Here is a 15124-nt window from a genome sequence, read left to right as displayed (position 1 = left end):
GGATGATGACAATTTTCAAACTGTGACCATCACAGGAATGCTTTAACCAATGGATGCTTACAATTGACAGGTTGTAACTATTGGACAATTACAATTTATAGACTTACTACTGGATGATGACAATTTTCAAACTGTGACCATCGCATGAACAATTACAATTTATAGACTTTTCTGATTGGATGATGACAATTTTCAAATTGTGACCATCACAGGAATGCTTTAACCAATGGATGCTTACAATTGACATGTTGTAACTATTGGACAACTACAATTTATAGACTTTTCTGATTGGATGATGACAATTTTCAAACTGTGACCATCGCAGGAATGTTTTAACCAATGGATGCTTACAATTGACAGGTTTTAACTATTGGACAATTACAATTTATAGACTTTTATGATTGGATGATGACAATTTATAAGTTTAACTAAAGGATGATTATGATGTACAGTTTATATGTTTTTACCACTGGATAATTACAACTGACAGATGTTAACAACTCACTGATAGATTTTTAACACCGGATGAATAGAGTTGAAAGAGTTTATCCACCAGATGATTCTAATTGATAGATCATAACTACTGAATGATTACAAATGATAAATTGTCATTACTCAATGTTTGCAAATAAAAGATTGTCACCAACTGATGATTGCAATAGACAGAATTTTACAACTGCATAATTACAGTTTATATATTTATAGATTTGAACCACTGGATCATTACAGTTAACAAGTTTTTACAATTGCATTATTACAATTTATATATTCTGATGAGTGGAAAATTGTGACTTTTTTAAAACATGCATTATAACAACAGATACATCTTCACCACTGGATGATTACAACTGACAGACTTTTAACTACTATATGATTGTAGACTGTAACCACTGATGACTACATTTGATTGATTTTAACTACGGTATGATTGTAGACTGTGACCAATGATGACTACATTTGATAGATTTTAACTACTGTATGATTGTAGATTGTGACCAATGATGACTACATTTGATTGATTTCAACTACTGTATGATTGTAGACTGTGACCGCTGATGACTACATTTGATAGATTTTAACTACAGTATGATTGTAGACTGTGACCACTGATGACTACATTTGATAGATTTTAACTACAGTATGATTGTAGATTGTGACCAATGATGACTACATTTGATTGATTTCAACTATTGTATGATTGTAGATTGTGACCATTGATGACTACATTTGATAGATTTTAACTACCGTGTGACTGTAGATTGTAACCATTGATGACTACATTTGATAGATTTTAACTACCATATGATTGCTTACTGTGACCATTTGATGATTACGTTTGATAGATTTTAACTACCGTGTGATTGTAGATTGTGACCACTGATGATTAAGTTTGATTTTAACTACCATATGATCGTAGATCATGACCATTGATGACTACATTTGATAGATTTTAACTACCGTATGATCGTAGATCGTGACCATTGATGACTACATTTGATTGATTTTAACTACTATATGATTGTAGATCGTGACCATTGATGACTACATTTGATTGATTTTAACTACCATGTGATTGTAGATTGTGACCATTGATGATTACATTTTATAGATTTTAACTACCGTATGATTGTAGATTGTGACCATTGATGATTACATTTTATAGATTTTAACTACAGTATGACTGTAGATCATGACCAATGATGATTACATTTGATAGATTTTAACTACCATATGACTGCATACTGTGACCGTTTGATGATTACATTTGATTGATTTTAACTACCGTATGATTGTAGATTGTGACCATTGATGACTACATTTGATAGATTTTAACAACTGTATGATTGTAGATTGTGACCATTGATGAATACATTTGATAGATTTTAACTACCGTGTGATTGTAGATTGTGACCATTGATGATTACATTTGATAGATTTTAACTACCGTATGATTGTAGATTGTGACCATTGATGACTACAATTGATAGATTTTAACTACCGTATGATTGCACACTGTGACCATTTGATGATTACATTTGATTGATTTTAACTACCGTATGATTGTAGATTGTGACCATTGATGACTACATTTGATAGATTTTAACTATTGTATGATTGTAGATTGTGACCATTTGATGACTACATTTGATAGATTTTAACTACTGTATGATTGTAGATTGTGACCATTTGATGACTACATTTGATAGATTTTAACAACTGTATGATTGTAGATTGTGACCATTGATGACTACATCTGATAGATTTTAACTACTGTATGATTGTAGATTGTGACCATTTGATGACTACATTTGATAGATTTTAACAACTGTATGACTGTAGATTGTGACCATTGATGACTACATTTTATAGATTTTAACTACCGTATGATTGCATACTGTGACCATTTGATGATCACATTTGATTTATTTTAACTACCGTATGATTGTAGATTGTGACCATTGATGACTACATTTGATAGATTTTAACTACCCTATGATTGTAGATTGTGACCATTTGATGACTACATTTGATAGATTTTAACTACTGTATGACTGTAGATTGTGACCATTTGATGACTACATTTGATAGATTTTAACAACTGCATGATTGTATATTGTGACCATTGATGACTACATTTTATAGATTTTAACTATTGTATGATTGCATACTGTGACTATTTGATGATTACATTTGACTGATTTTAACTACCGTATGATTGTAGATTGTGACCATTTGATGACTACATTTGATAGATTTTAACTATTGTATGATTGTAGATTGTGACCATTGATGACTACATTTGAAAGATTTTAACTACCGTGTGCTTGTAGATCGTGACCATTGATGATTACATTTGACTGATTTTAACTACTGCATGATTGATTTTAACTACCGTATAATTGTAGATCGTGACCATTGATGACTACATTTGATTGATTTTAACTACAGTATGATTGTAGATCGTGACCATTGATGATTACATTTGACTGATTTTAACTACCGCATGATAGATTTTAACTACTGCATGATTGTAGATTGTGACCATTGATGACAACATTTGAAAGATTTTAACTATCGTGTGATTGTAGATCATGACCACTGATGATTACATTTGACTGATTTTAACTACCGCATGATTGATTTTAACTACCATATGATTGTAGATTGTGACCATTGATGACTACATTTGATAGATTTTAACTACTGTATGATTGTAGATTGTGACCATTGATGATTACATTTGACTGATTTTAACTACTGTATGATTGTAGATTGTGACCATTGATGATTACATTTTATAGATTTTAACTACCGTATGATTGTAGTTCATGACCATTGATGACTACGTTTGATAGATTTTAACTACTGTATGATTGTAGATTGTGACCATTGATAACTACATTTGATTGATTTTAACTACCGTATGATTGTAGATTGTGACCATTGATGACTACATTTGATTGATTTTAACTACCATATGATGGTAGATTGTGACCATTGATGACTACATTTGATAGATTTTAACTACTGTATGATTGTAGATTGTGACCATTGATGACTACATTTGATAGATTTTAACTACCGTATGACTGTAGATTGTGACCATTGATGACTACATTTGATAGATTTTAACTACTGTATGATTGTAGATCGTGACCATTGATGATTACATTTTATAGATTTTAACTACCCTATGATTGTAGTTTGTGACCATTGATGACTACATTTGATAGATTTTAACTACCGTATGATTGTAGATTGTGACCATTTGATGACTACATTTGATAGATTTTAACAACTGTATGATTGTAGATTGTGACCATTGATGACTACATTTGATAGATTTTAACTACTGTATGATTGTAGATTGTGACCATTTGATGACTACATTTGATAGATTTTAACAACTGTATGATTGTAGATTTTGACCATTGATGACTACATTTTATAGATTTTAACTACTGTATGATTGCATACTGTGACCATTTGATGATTACATTTGATTGATTTTAACTACCGTATGATTGTAGATTGTGACCATTTGATGACTACATTTGATAGATTTTTAACTACTGTATGATTGTAGATTGTGACCATTGATGACTACATTTGAAAGATTTTAACTACCGTGTGCTTGTAGATCGTGACCATTGATGATTACATTTGACTGATTTTAACTACTGCATGATTGATTTTAACTACCGTATGATTGTAGATCGTGACCATTGATGACTACATTTGGTTGATTTTAACTACCGTATGATTGTAGATCATGACCATTGATGATTACATTTGACTGATTTTAACTACCGCATGATAGATTTTAACTACTGTATGACTGTAGATTGTGACCATTGATGACTACATTTGAAAGATTTTAACTATCGTGTGATTGTAGATCATGACCATTGATGATTACATTTGACTGATTTTAACTACCACATGATTGATTTTAACTACCATATGATTGTAGATCGTGACCATTGATGACTACATTTGATTGATTTTAACTACCGTATGATTGTAGATTGTGACCATTGATGACTACATTTGATTGATTTCAACTACCGTATGATTGTAGATTGTGACCATTTGATGACTACATTTGATAGATTTTAACTACTGTATGATTGTAGATTGTGACCATTGATGACTACATTTGAAAGATTTTAACTACCGTGTGATTGTAGATCGTGACCATTGATGATTACATTTGACTGATTTTAACTACCACATGATTGATTTTAACTACCGTATGATCGTATATCATGACCATTGATGACTACATTTGATTGATTTTAGCTACCGTATGATTGTAGATTGTGACCATTGATGACTACATTTGATTGATTTTAACTACTGTATGATTGTAGATTGTGACCATTGATGATTACATTTGACTGATTTTAACTACTGTATGATTGTAGATTGTGACCATCGATAACTACATTTGAAAGATTTTAACTACCGTATGATTGTAGATTGTGACCATTGATGACTACATTTGATTGATTTTAACTACGGTATGATTGTAGATTGTGACTATTGATGAATACATTTGATAGATTTTAACTACTGTATGATTGTAGATCGTGACCATTGATGATTACATTTGACTGATTTTAACTACCACATGATTGATTTTAACTACCGTATGATCGTATATCATGACCATTGATGACTACATTTGATTGATTTTAGCTACCGTATGATTGTAGATTGTGACCATTGATGACTACATTTGATTGATTTTAACTACTGTATGATTGTAGATTGTGACCATTGATGATTACATTTGACTGATTTTAACTACTGTATGATTGTAGATTGTGACCATTGATAACTACATTTGAAAGATTTTAACTACCGTATGATTGTAGATTGTGACCATTGATGACTACATTTGATTGATTTTAACTACGGTATGATTGTAGATTGTGACTATTGATGAATACATTTGATAGATTTTAACTACTGTATGATTGTAGATCATGACCATTGATGACTACATTTGATTGATTTTAACTACCATATGATTGTAGATTGTGACCATTGATGAATACATTTGATAGATTTTAACTACTGTATGATTGTAGATTGTGACCATTGATGACTACATTTGATAGATTTTAACTACTGTATGATTGTAGATCGTGACCATTGATGATTACATTTTATAGATTTTAACTACTGTATGATTGTAGATCGTGACCATTGATGACTACATTTGATAGATTTTAACTACTGTATGATTGTAGATCGTGACCATTGATGATTACATTTTATAGATTTTAACTACCATATGATTGCATACTATGACCATTGATGACTACATTTGATAGATTTTAACTACCGTGTGATTGTAGATTGTAACCATTTGATGACTACATTTGATAGATTTTGACTACCGTGTGATTGTAGACTGTGACCATTTGATGACTACATTTGATAGATTTTAACTACCGCATGATTGCATACTGTGACCATTGATGACTACATCTGATAGATTTTAACTACCGTGTGATTGTAGATTGTGACCATTTGATGACTACATTTGATAGATTTTAACTACCGTGTGATTGTTGATTGTGACCATTTGATGACTACATTTTATAGACTGTTAGCACTAGATGATTTAAGTGATAGTATTTTACCACTGCATGATTACAATTGAGAGATTTTGATTATTGTATGATTAAAATTGAGAGATTTTCACCATTCCATGATTTTGCAAAATTTTGAGATTTTTACCATTCCATGATTACAACTGAAATTATTTTGACCAGTGAATATGATGAAAATGTTTAGGATTTTACCATTGAATCATTCCATTTTTCTCTGTAGACCTCTGATGATTGACTACAATGTCTTACATTTATTTCCTCTGTCATTGCATCCACATCTGGCCAGTCTGAAAATGAATTTAAAAATATGAACTGATAACTTTCTATTTTATTTAGCAATTCATCACACAACTCATCTAAGTTTTCAGCAATTGAAAGTTAAACAACTCAGAATACAATACGTGGCTCACCTCTATACAGCTTGTAGTAGTCTTCCGTGGTCATTGTAAATATGATCAAACAGCAAAAAATGTAGTGATCTTGACAATAAAATCTTTAAAAAATTTAAAATCTTAACTTTAAATTACCAACACATAGCCAGAATTGTGCTGAAATATCATTACATCAGATAAATATATGCATATATACACACATCCTGTGACCTGGCATATACAATAAAACAATAAGAAAGAACATTCTTTCCTCTGGTTTGTCCGCCTCGGATGCAGGAGGTCATGGGTTCGATCCCCCAGCCAAGTCATACCAAAGACTTACAATAATGGTACTAACAGCTACCTTGTCTGGCGCTCAGCATTAAGAGGTTAATGTTAGGACTGGTCAGCCTGGTGTCAGGATAATGTGACTGGGTGGGATGTCATGCTACATGTCTGCAGCACGATGCCCCAGTACTAGACATCACTATAAACTACCACATTGCAGACGATTCATAGCAATATGACTGAAAAACTGTTAAAGCTACGTTAAAAATCCGAATCACACACACACTTTCATCTGATATAATAAGTAGTGATACTATAATGAATTGATAACAAGAGTCCCTCAAAGGGACAAATGCTCTACTGATGAACAATTTTCATCAATCTAAGAAAAGACTGAAACAACCTCTGATATCTTGAGAAACTGCAAGATATCATATTTTGCACAAAAAAGTATTTCCTTATGTCCAAGTTATTATGTTCACAAGACACTAATTTTTGCAAATTTGTTTGTTCAATAAATGTACTCAATCACATTATGAATACATTCATTACCTCCCAAACTCCAACCCTCCCAAACAAGTATTTAGTAACAAAAGGACTAAAAGTCTTCTGCCCCCTAAGGTGGAGGTCAAACAAGATTGATCTCCTCTTGGATAGACTGGTGCTAGTTCATATTTATATTTCAGCAGATATGCATGCTGTCAGGTTTTAAAGTGTAAATGTGGGAAAGCTGGGCAGGTGTGACTGTACAATGGTCACATATAAATAAAACTTACTCCAAAAATTGGTTTTGTTTTCAGATATATTACCTGTTCATAATAAACTAGAATAGGCAAGAGGTGAAGAGAATTATATCTCTTTAAAATAGACAAGTTCCAATCTCTGATTCAATTATGTGCATGAAGCTGCTTCAAATCTTGTCAGAGGGTTGAGAGGCGCAGGCTAAAGATAGCATATAGATTTGTTTGGACAAGGCTTCTAGGGAAAAGCCCCTCACCCCCAAGATGCACTTCCAATGGAAGTTAAGTAGCTGCATGATTGTAAAGCTGCTGAATGTAGCTTACTGTGCAGCTGCTATAGGTCCCACTAGGTCAAACGAAGCCCTTTGGGATGAAAGACCTCTAATATAAAACCTACAGAACATCATCTCTGACCTACATTCCATAGCCTGAATAATATCAATTAGGGAACAGCTATGCCTGAATGATAATGAGAACTGCTGTAACCAATTAAGTCAACATACATATGAAACTCGTTTCATGTAGGGTTAGTTCTTCATACATAAGGTGAATAAACCATGACAACAAAGTTTATGTTCAGATATTTTCCTTTCTTTCAATAAAAGAAATAGATCAGATCTCTTTCTTCTCATCAGTTTGATTATCTTTTGCTCTATTGGGGTCCTGTTTTCCTTGAGAGATTTCACAACAAAGAACCAATTTGCTCTGTGAGCAAAATTAGTAAAGCAGGAATCAACATAAGTGGAATTGAACAATCATGAAATAACTGCATCTCAGATTAAGTGACAAAGTGTATATCTCACCGATACTATCTGTTATACACAGAATGACCAGGGAGCAGGTTTTGTATGAGACATGAGTCAAGGAGGTTCTAGACACTTTCAAAAGGTTCTGTATTCAGCCATATCAAATCTTATGGCAGATTCCATTACAGACACAGAGTCAAAACCTTTGGTTGAGACAAATTAAAGATCAAAAAAGGTTAGAGAGGTCTTTATTATGGTCTACATTTTCCACTCCAAGATGATGAAATATCCATGAGATCATGAAATGGTAGGCTATAAAACTGATGGAGGATAAATTTTCTTCAAATGACAGAGTTAGTTCTTTAGGGATTCTAGACCCATAAATGTGTGGCATGTTGCCAATAGTACCACTGGAGCTTTCAATCTGGTGGCCTTTCTTTCCCCAGCAATACTGTCCACCTCTAGGAACTGTATCCCCTGATGGCTTTCTTGACATGAGCATGGCAGACAGGTTGAACTATTCCATGTTTAGATAAAACTGCATTTGCAGTTGCTTAAGAAGGTAAAGAAAGACCAAGATTTTCCTAGGAATTTCTGTTGCTAAATTTCAGAGATCATTTAACCATGCTTTTATTCCCACTTGCATGGAGCAATCAGAACCAGATGGCATGATGATTTTCTTTCCTTCTCCTAGATGCTGGCAATAGAGTTGGAGGGAAGACATACATTTAGACCATTCCAGTTCATGGAAAGTGTGAAAGATGCCTGGACTTTTGCAGAGATAAAAGCATGTAGCTAAGCATTCCACCTTGATGCAAATAGATCCACAATTGGTCAACCATCCTAGGAGGCACAGATATTTGTCTGAATACAGAAGGCAAAAAGACCATTAAATTTGAATGAGCTGATTTTCTTGGGACACTGAGTCTACTAAAAAAATGATTATGCTGGATGTAGCAGAGTTAGATGTGGCTTTGTTAATGACACCATCTGGGAAAATCAGAAAAACAGAAATCAGAGGACTGGGGATTTTGGTTCCCACTTGCCTTCTGATACATCCTACCAAAGTAGAATTGTTAGTTATTAGGGTGAGAACAGCCTCTTCATATGTCTTCTACCACAACTGAAATGCATTTGCTATGGACTTCATCTCCAAGAGACTAATGTGTAATGAACATTCCTGATGGGGCCACTCAAGGCTGACTTCCCAAAATGAGGCAGGAGGTGGACACCTCAGTCTGCCTTGCTGGCATGCATGCATATCATAATTCCTGTTGGCTCAATCTGCAAGTTTAGATCAACTGCAAGCCAGGTCAGGTTATCCCATTTACTGATTGGACCCTGAGTAACTGTGATCACATGATCCGGTAAGCAATACTTTGGTTGCCAATAGGACAAGAGAACCATCTTAAATGGTCTCATAAACAGGCAGCACAAAATGATGAAATCAGCTGCTGCATTGATACCAAACAGATTAAAGATTATTGGGTTGAGGTGTGATTTTTTCAGAAATAGCAGACAACAGTTAAATGATTTCAAGGCAGAGAGACCTCATCTATGCGTGTTCTGATCTTCATAAAAAAATGGGTAAAATTTTGGAATGGGACAATACCAGATGTATCTTTATTGACAAGGAATCCAAGATGGAGCAGAAATAAAACAATTTCATGTCTTGATCTAGAATATAACTTAAAAATGATGATTTTGCATATTGCTGTCCACATTGTTGGGATTCATGGTCTTAGAGGTGATTCTGATGTACATCAACTCTTTCCATAATTGCTGTACAGACCAAAATGGAATGCCCTGAACTCAATGGTATAACATATCATTGATTGTGTGCGATTTGGATTTTTAACATAGCTTTAACAACTTTTTAGTCATATCGCTTTGATCTCTGCAAAGTGACAGTTTATAGGGATGTCTAGCACTGGGGCATCATGCTGCAGACATGCAACATGATGTCCCACCTAGCCACATTATCTGACACCAGGCCGACCAGTCATAACACTAACCTCTTAATGTAGAGCGCCCAGCAAGGCTGCTGTTACTACCAATTTATTAAGTCTTTGGTATGACTCAGCCGGGGTTTGAACCCACAACCTCCCACATCCGACGTGGATGCTCTAACCACCTGGCCACCAGAGTGGTCTATCATTGATTGTGAATCTTAGGAATTTCCTGGAAGACCTGTGGACTCGAATATGAAGGTAAACATTGTAAAGTCTAAACCAATTGTGAAATCTCTCACTTGAATGATGCTGTGAACCTGTCTTAGCGTGTACATTCTGAACTAAAGTGTTTGAATGAAAAGAAGAAGTGGAAATTGGTTTTGCCAAGTCTAAATTGAAGTCTGCTTCTTAGCACAAATGTAGTAAGTTAAGTATAAATGGGATTTGGCACCAATCCTTCTATCCAAGTCTTGTCTGACTTCCACCTAGATGGACAGATGACATTTAGTACTCCTCTTGCTACAAGCAAACATGAAGGACTGAATTTGTCAGGTAGTGGATGTACTCTTAATATATTATGGTTTGTAAATGTATCAGAAGAAAAACCCCGTAAGTGTAGTATAAGATTCTTTGACATGGCCCTTGACCCTGAAAATTATATCACTGAACATGCTTCATGCAATATCACAATATACCTGCATGCTAAGTTGGACTAAATCTATCATTAATAATTTGATGGGAAAAACAAAATTATTTATCTGGCATCATTCAGATCCACAAAACGGTCTTATAAAAATCCATTTGTTATCATACTCACAAGCCAGTACATCTAAAAGAAAAATATCTAAGTCAAGACCTTTGACCTCATATCAATATCAGAACACAGACTATCAAGTTGTTCCGTGGGATGCAAGTATATACAAAGTTATGTCAAAACACACTTAAATATATATAAGTCAGTATTCATAAGCTCAGCGAAGTACAAAAATGTAATCAATGACATCTGACTTGACCCCAAGGTCAGCTATGTCTGGTTTTTGAAAATCACTCACAAAAGTGCAGATAGGGTAGTGGTTAGGTGTGTACCATCTTCATTTCAGAACCAATTAAATATTGCAAAGAATTTTTTACTGACAAGAGGAACAGCATTATAGCAAACTTTTTGGTTGCCATTATCATGCCATGCTGGGAGTAAGATTACCACCAGTTTCATTTAGAACCTGCTATATATTACTGCAATTTATGAAGATTTTCAGTGAAAATATCCTAGTCAATAAGACCATTTATTCAAAAGAAGTAGTTATACACAGATTTTCTGAAAGGCATCATGCCAACCATTTAAACAGTTAGACCAGTGTCATTTAAATAACGGAATAACTATACACTGCTAAATGTTGGCCTGTCCATCTACTTAGAAGAATTAGCAATTATGCAATTTGTAAAATTCTGGGAGATAATATTTTCAATTAAGACTAACTCCAATACTACACAGGGTTTATACCTGGATATAGCTTTTAAGGAAAAAATCTATGACAAAACAAAAGAAATAGAGCTTATCTTTCATGCCATACTCACACTGCTCTAAAATCTATTGCTTTATTTATTTTACAGTAACTTTTTATTTTTAATGTTCTGGTCCCCCCACCACAACATACACATAAGCACAAAGTACAGGTCTCCCAATGAAAATAATTATATTAACAGTCACCTCCATTATACTAAGTCCCCTCCCATTCTATTAACAGTCCCCTCCCATTATATTAACAGTCCCCTCTCATTATACTAAGTCCCCTCCCATTATACGAAGTCCCCTCCCATTATACTAAGCCTCCTCCCATTATACTAAAACCTCTCCCATTATATTAAGTCCCCTCCCATTAAACTAAGTCCCCTCAAATGCTCATGAATATTTTAATTGTGTTAGCATCTATGAGGTGAAGGTCTCAAATTTAAACAGTACTTATCCTTCAAGTTCCTCTCAATAAAGGCAATATTCAAAAATCCAAAAACTCACAGGCTGCCTAACACCGCAGTTACTTATACACCTACATAAGCATACACATCCACACACACAATCAAACACACATCAAATACTCCTGTATCTATGTCGATACACACTGTATTAACATCCTAATTTTTACATATGATACTTACTATACATGTTTATTGTCATCCAAAATTTACACAATAAAAGAAATATGAATTCTCAGACTGTAAAAATTTGTTGACAATCTACCTACCATATGAGTTAATCAAGTTATTTCCTGTATTTTATTCATATTTAGACACATATCTTGCATTATAAATTTTGTTCTTGAGTCACATATTCCATTTATATATTTTCTAAGATATTTATCAAAAGTGATCATACTGAAATAAGTAGATTTTACAAATGAATTAGAGTGGGGCCCCGAGTGGCCGAGTGGTCTAAAGCACTCTCTGTTATGGATCACTGCCATCTCACCTCTGTCTGCGTAGGTTCGAGTCTCAGATTCGGCCAAAGTGGGTATGTGAGAATGCTTGCCAGTAGCTTCTCGAGGGTCGGTGGTTCTTTCTGGGAATTTCCCAGGTTCTTCCTCCACCATTAATACTGGCCGCCATGTATAGCCTATCATGTGCTGAAAATGGCGTTAAACCCTAAAACAACAACAGCAACAAATGAATTAGAATTAATGGTATTATTAGTAGTCAGAATTAATTACAATGTATACTTTTAACTCTGCTCATTTGAAGTCACATGGTCTTGCTAAATGGTGTAATGACTTATTTGGGTACAGAAACCATAAACTGTTGAAGGTAACCTTATATACAATACAATATATGGTCACCACTGAATACACATATTTATTTCTACTTCCAACTGTACTGGTCATGAAAGGTCATCTGAATAGTCTGAATACAGCATGAAAAAATATATGTGATTTTGAGTTAAATACTTAACCCTTATTAGAAAAACATAACATGAAGGTCACAGTGACCTTCTTTGGTTGAAAGGAACAGATATGCATCTATTTTATCATAAACAATGCCTCAAAAATTCAATTGAATATATAATTTCAACAAAGTCAGTGAAGTATCAAATATATGTCAGAGGGACCACTTTTTTGTACTAAAGAACTCATCCTAAGCCAATAAAAGATTAAATACTGGCATGCGAGTGAGGCCTCTTTTGTTGCAGGGATTTGGTACTAACAGAGATACATACCATCCTCAACTTGTGATTCTAGTATGAATGGTGCCTGCAAAAATGAACACCCCCAAAAAATTCACATAAGTCACTGAAATGTAAAATATGGGTCATAATAAACAACTTCTGAAAGAAGGAGTAGTGCTCATCAAAATGCATCCCTTGATCAAATTTCATGATTCTATAAAGGCAGGTACATAGCAGGCAAAACACTTTTGGTAATGAGATAAATGCAAAATCTTTTAACTTAAGCCAGAAAAAGTTAGATGTAAATCACTGACATGTTTTGTCATGTTTACCCCGACCCAGAGTAGTCCCAGTTGAAACATGTATAATCAAGGTAATTCTGACAAGCCATTGTTTGATGTTAAACATTGCCGCAGACTACCACTAATCCATTACGAAAGATTGTTGTGGCTAGAAGTGGAGAACCGGACCTCGGAGTTGCGAAGTCACAGATAGCCAATTATCACCTAGGTGTGGAAATGTTTTTCCAAGATAAAAAAAGTTGCCCGAAGAAGTGGGAGTGTCTTAACTTCTTTTCCCTGCAGACAGACAGACAGGTTGAACTGGCCGCTAAGACAATTGGACAGGGTCACAGCGCCATCCAATCAGAATCGAGATAGGGGAGAGACCTTGATTTGGGTAGAATGATATCTCTGCGTCTTCCGGCAAGAATTAGTTTGCTGAGAGAAATTACCCAGAGGAGAGGTTAGCGTAACTCCGAATAGCCATTCATTATTGGCAGGAAAATCTTAGAGCGGGAAATTCTAAGTACAGAGAGCTTCAAATAAGGTCAGTGGGATATTTGTTCGGTCTTTGTGGAATGCGACTGCATTTTAATTGTAGGTCGTATGTATACTTTATTATTACTAGAATCGTAGTATGAAGAATTACTTTGTTTTGTTAATATGTTTGCATATTTTGAAGAAATGAGTTGATATTTGTAAAGAATTATATAGCTTGCTAGCCGTCATAAGAGTTAATATTGTAATTCGCTATGTGGGTATTTTATAGTAGACTAACACATGTGTTCATGTGATTATAGATTTTGCCATTGTTGAATATTTGTGTAATGTAGAGACATGCATCTGATTGTTGTCAGACTGTAGTACGATGAGATTAAATATATGTGTATATACTGTCTGACGCAATGTATTGATGTCTGTATGACAATTCGCTGATATTGTGTTATTACGCCATTGTTTAACCTGCAAGAAGTGTGTGGGAATTTCGATGTGTACACATGCATGACCGAAACCGTGATAGCTTATCTGATGATTAATGGTTGATATAGTGTGAGGTGAGATTTGATAAAACGTATGTTAACGCCTTGTGGTTTTTCACAGGAAGCTTTGAGGGACAGACCAGTTACAGTTTGGTCCCGTAGTCTCAGATAGAGAGACAGAGGAAAGGAGAAGAAAGGAGAGAAGTCAGGAGAAGTTGCAGTCTGGGAGCGGAATTGGAGGAGATAGTAGAGAGGGAAACAGAGACAAAGGAGGAGTTAGAGAAATGGAAAGAAGGAAGGAATTAGTGGGAAAGAAAGAGATGAGTAGATGCAAGGACAGGGGGAAAATCGAACTCACACTGTAAATCAAGTGATGAATTAGGCTGTCACTTGGTCGAGGGAAAGACGAGTGATTGGAAGTTATCGTTTTAAATTATCAAATTTATTAAATTGTTATTGATTGAATTTCATCTTCATGTTCTCTATA

The 15124-nt window shown here is 34.4% G+C and overlaps 1 protein-coding gene across 1 annotated transcript in view; it reads right to left on the bottom strand.

Moving 5' to 3' along the window:
- Positions 1 to 15124, bottom strand: part of LOC149781960 (caspase-2-like) — a 119294-nt gene that overhangs the window by 69829 nt on the left and 34341 nt on the right. The window contains exon 3 of the mRNA XM_089936142.1: positions 6318 to 6412. Coding sequence (XP_089792268.1) covers positions 6318 to 6412 — 95 coding nt within the window. The remainder of the gene's footprint in view (positions 1 to 6317; positions 6413 to 15124) is intronic.

The sequence above is a fragment of the Sinohyriopsis cumingii genome, chromosome 15 (assembly GCF_028554795.1).
Source record: "Sinohyriopsis cumingii isolate HCF-2022 chromosome 15, ASM2855479v2, whole genome shotgun sequence".
In the NCBI taxonomy this organism is placed as follows: domain Eukaryota; kingdom Metazoa; phylum Mollusca; class Bivalvia; order Unionida; family Unionidae; genus Sinohyriopsis; species Sinohyriopsis cumingii.
Note: the sequence above shows the minus strand (reverse complement) of the source record. Positions and strands in the feature narration are given on the sequence as shown.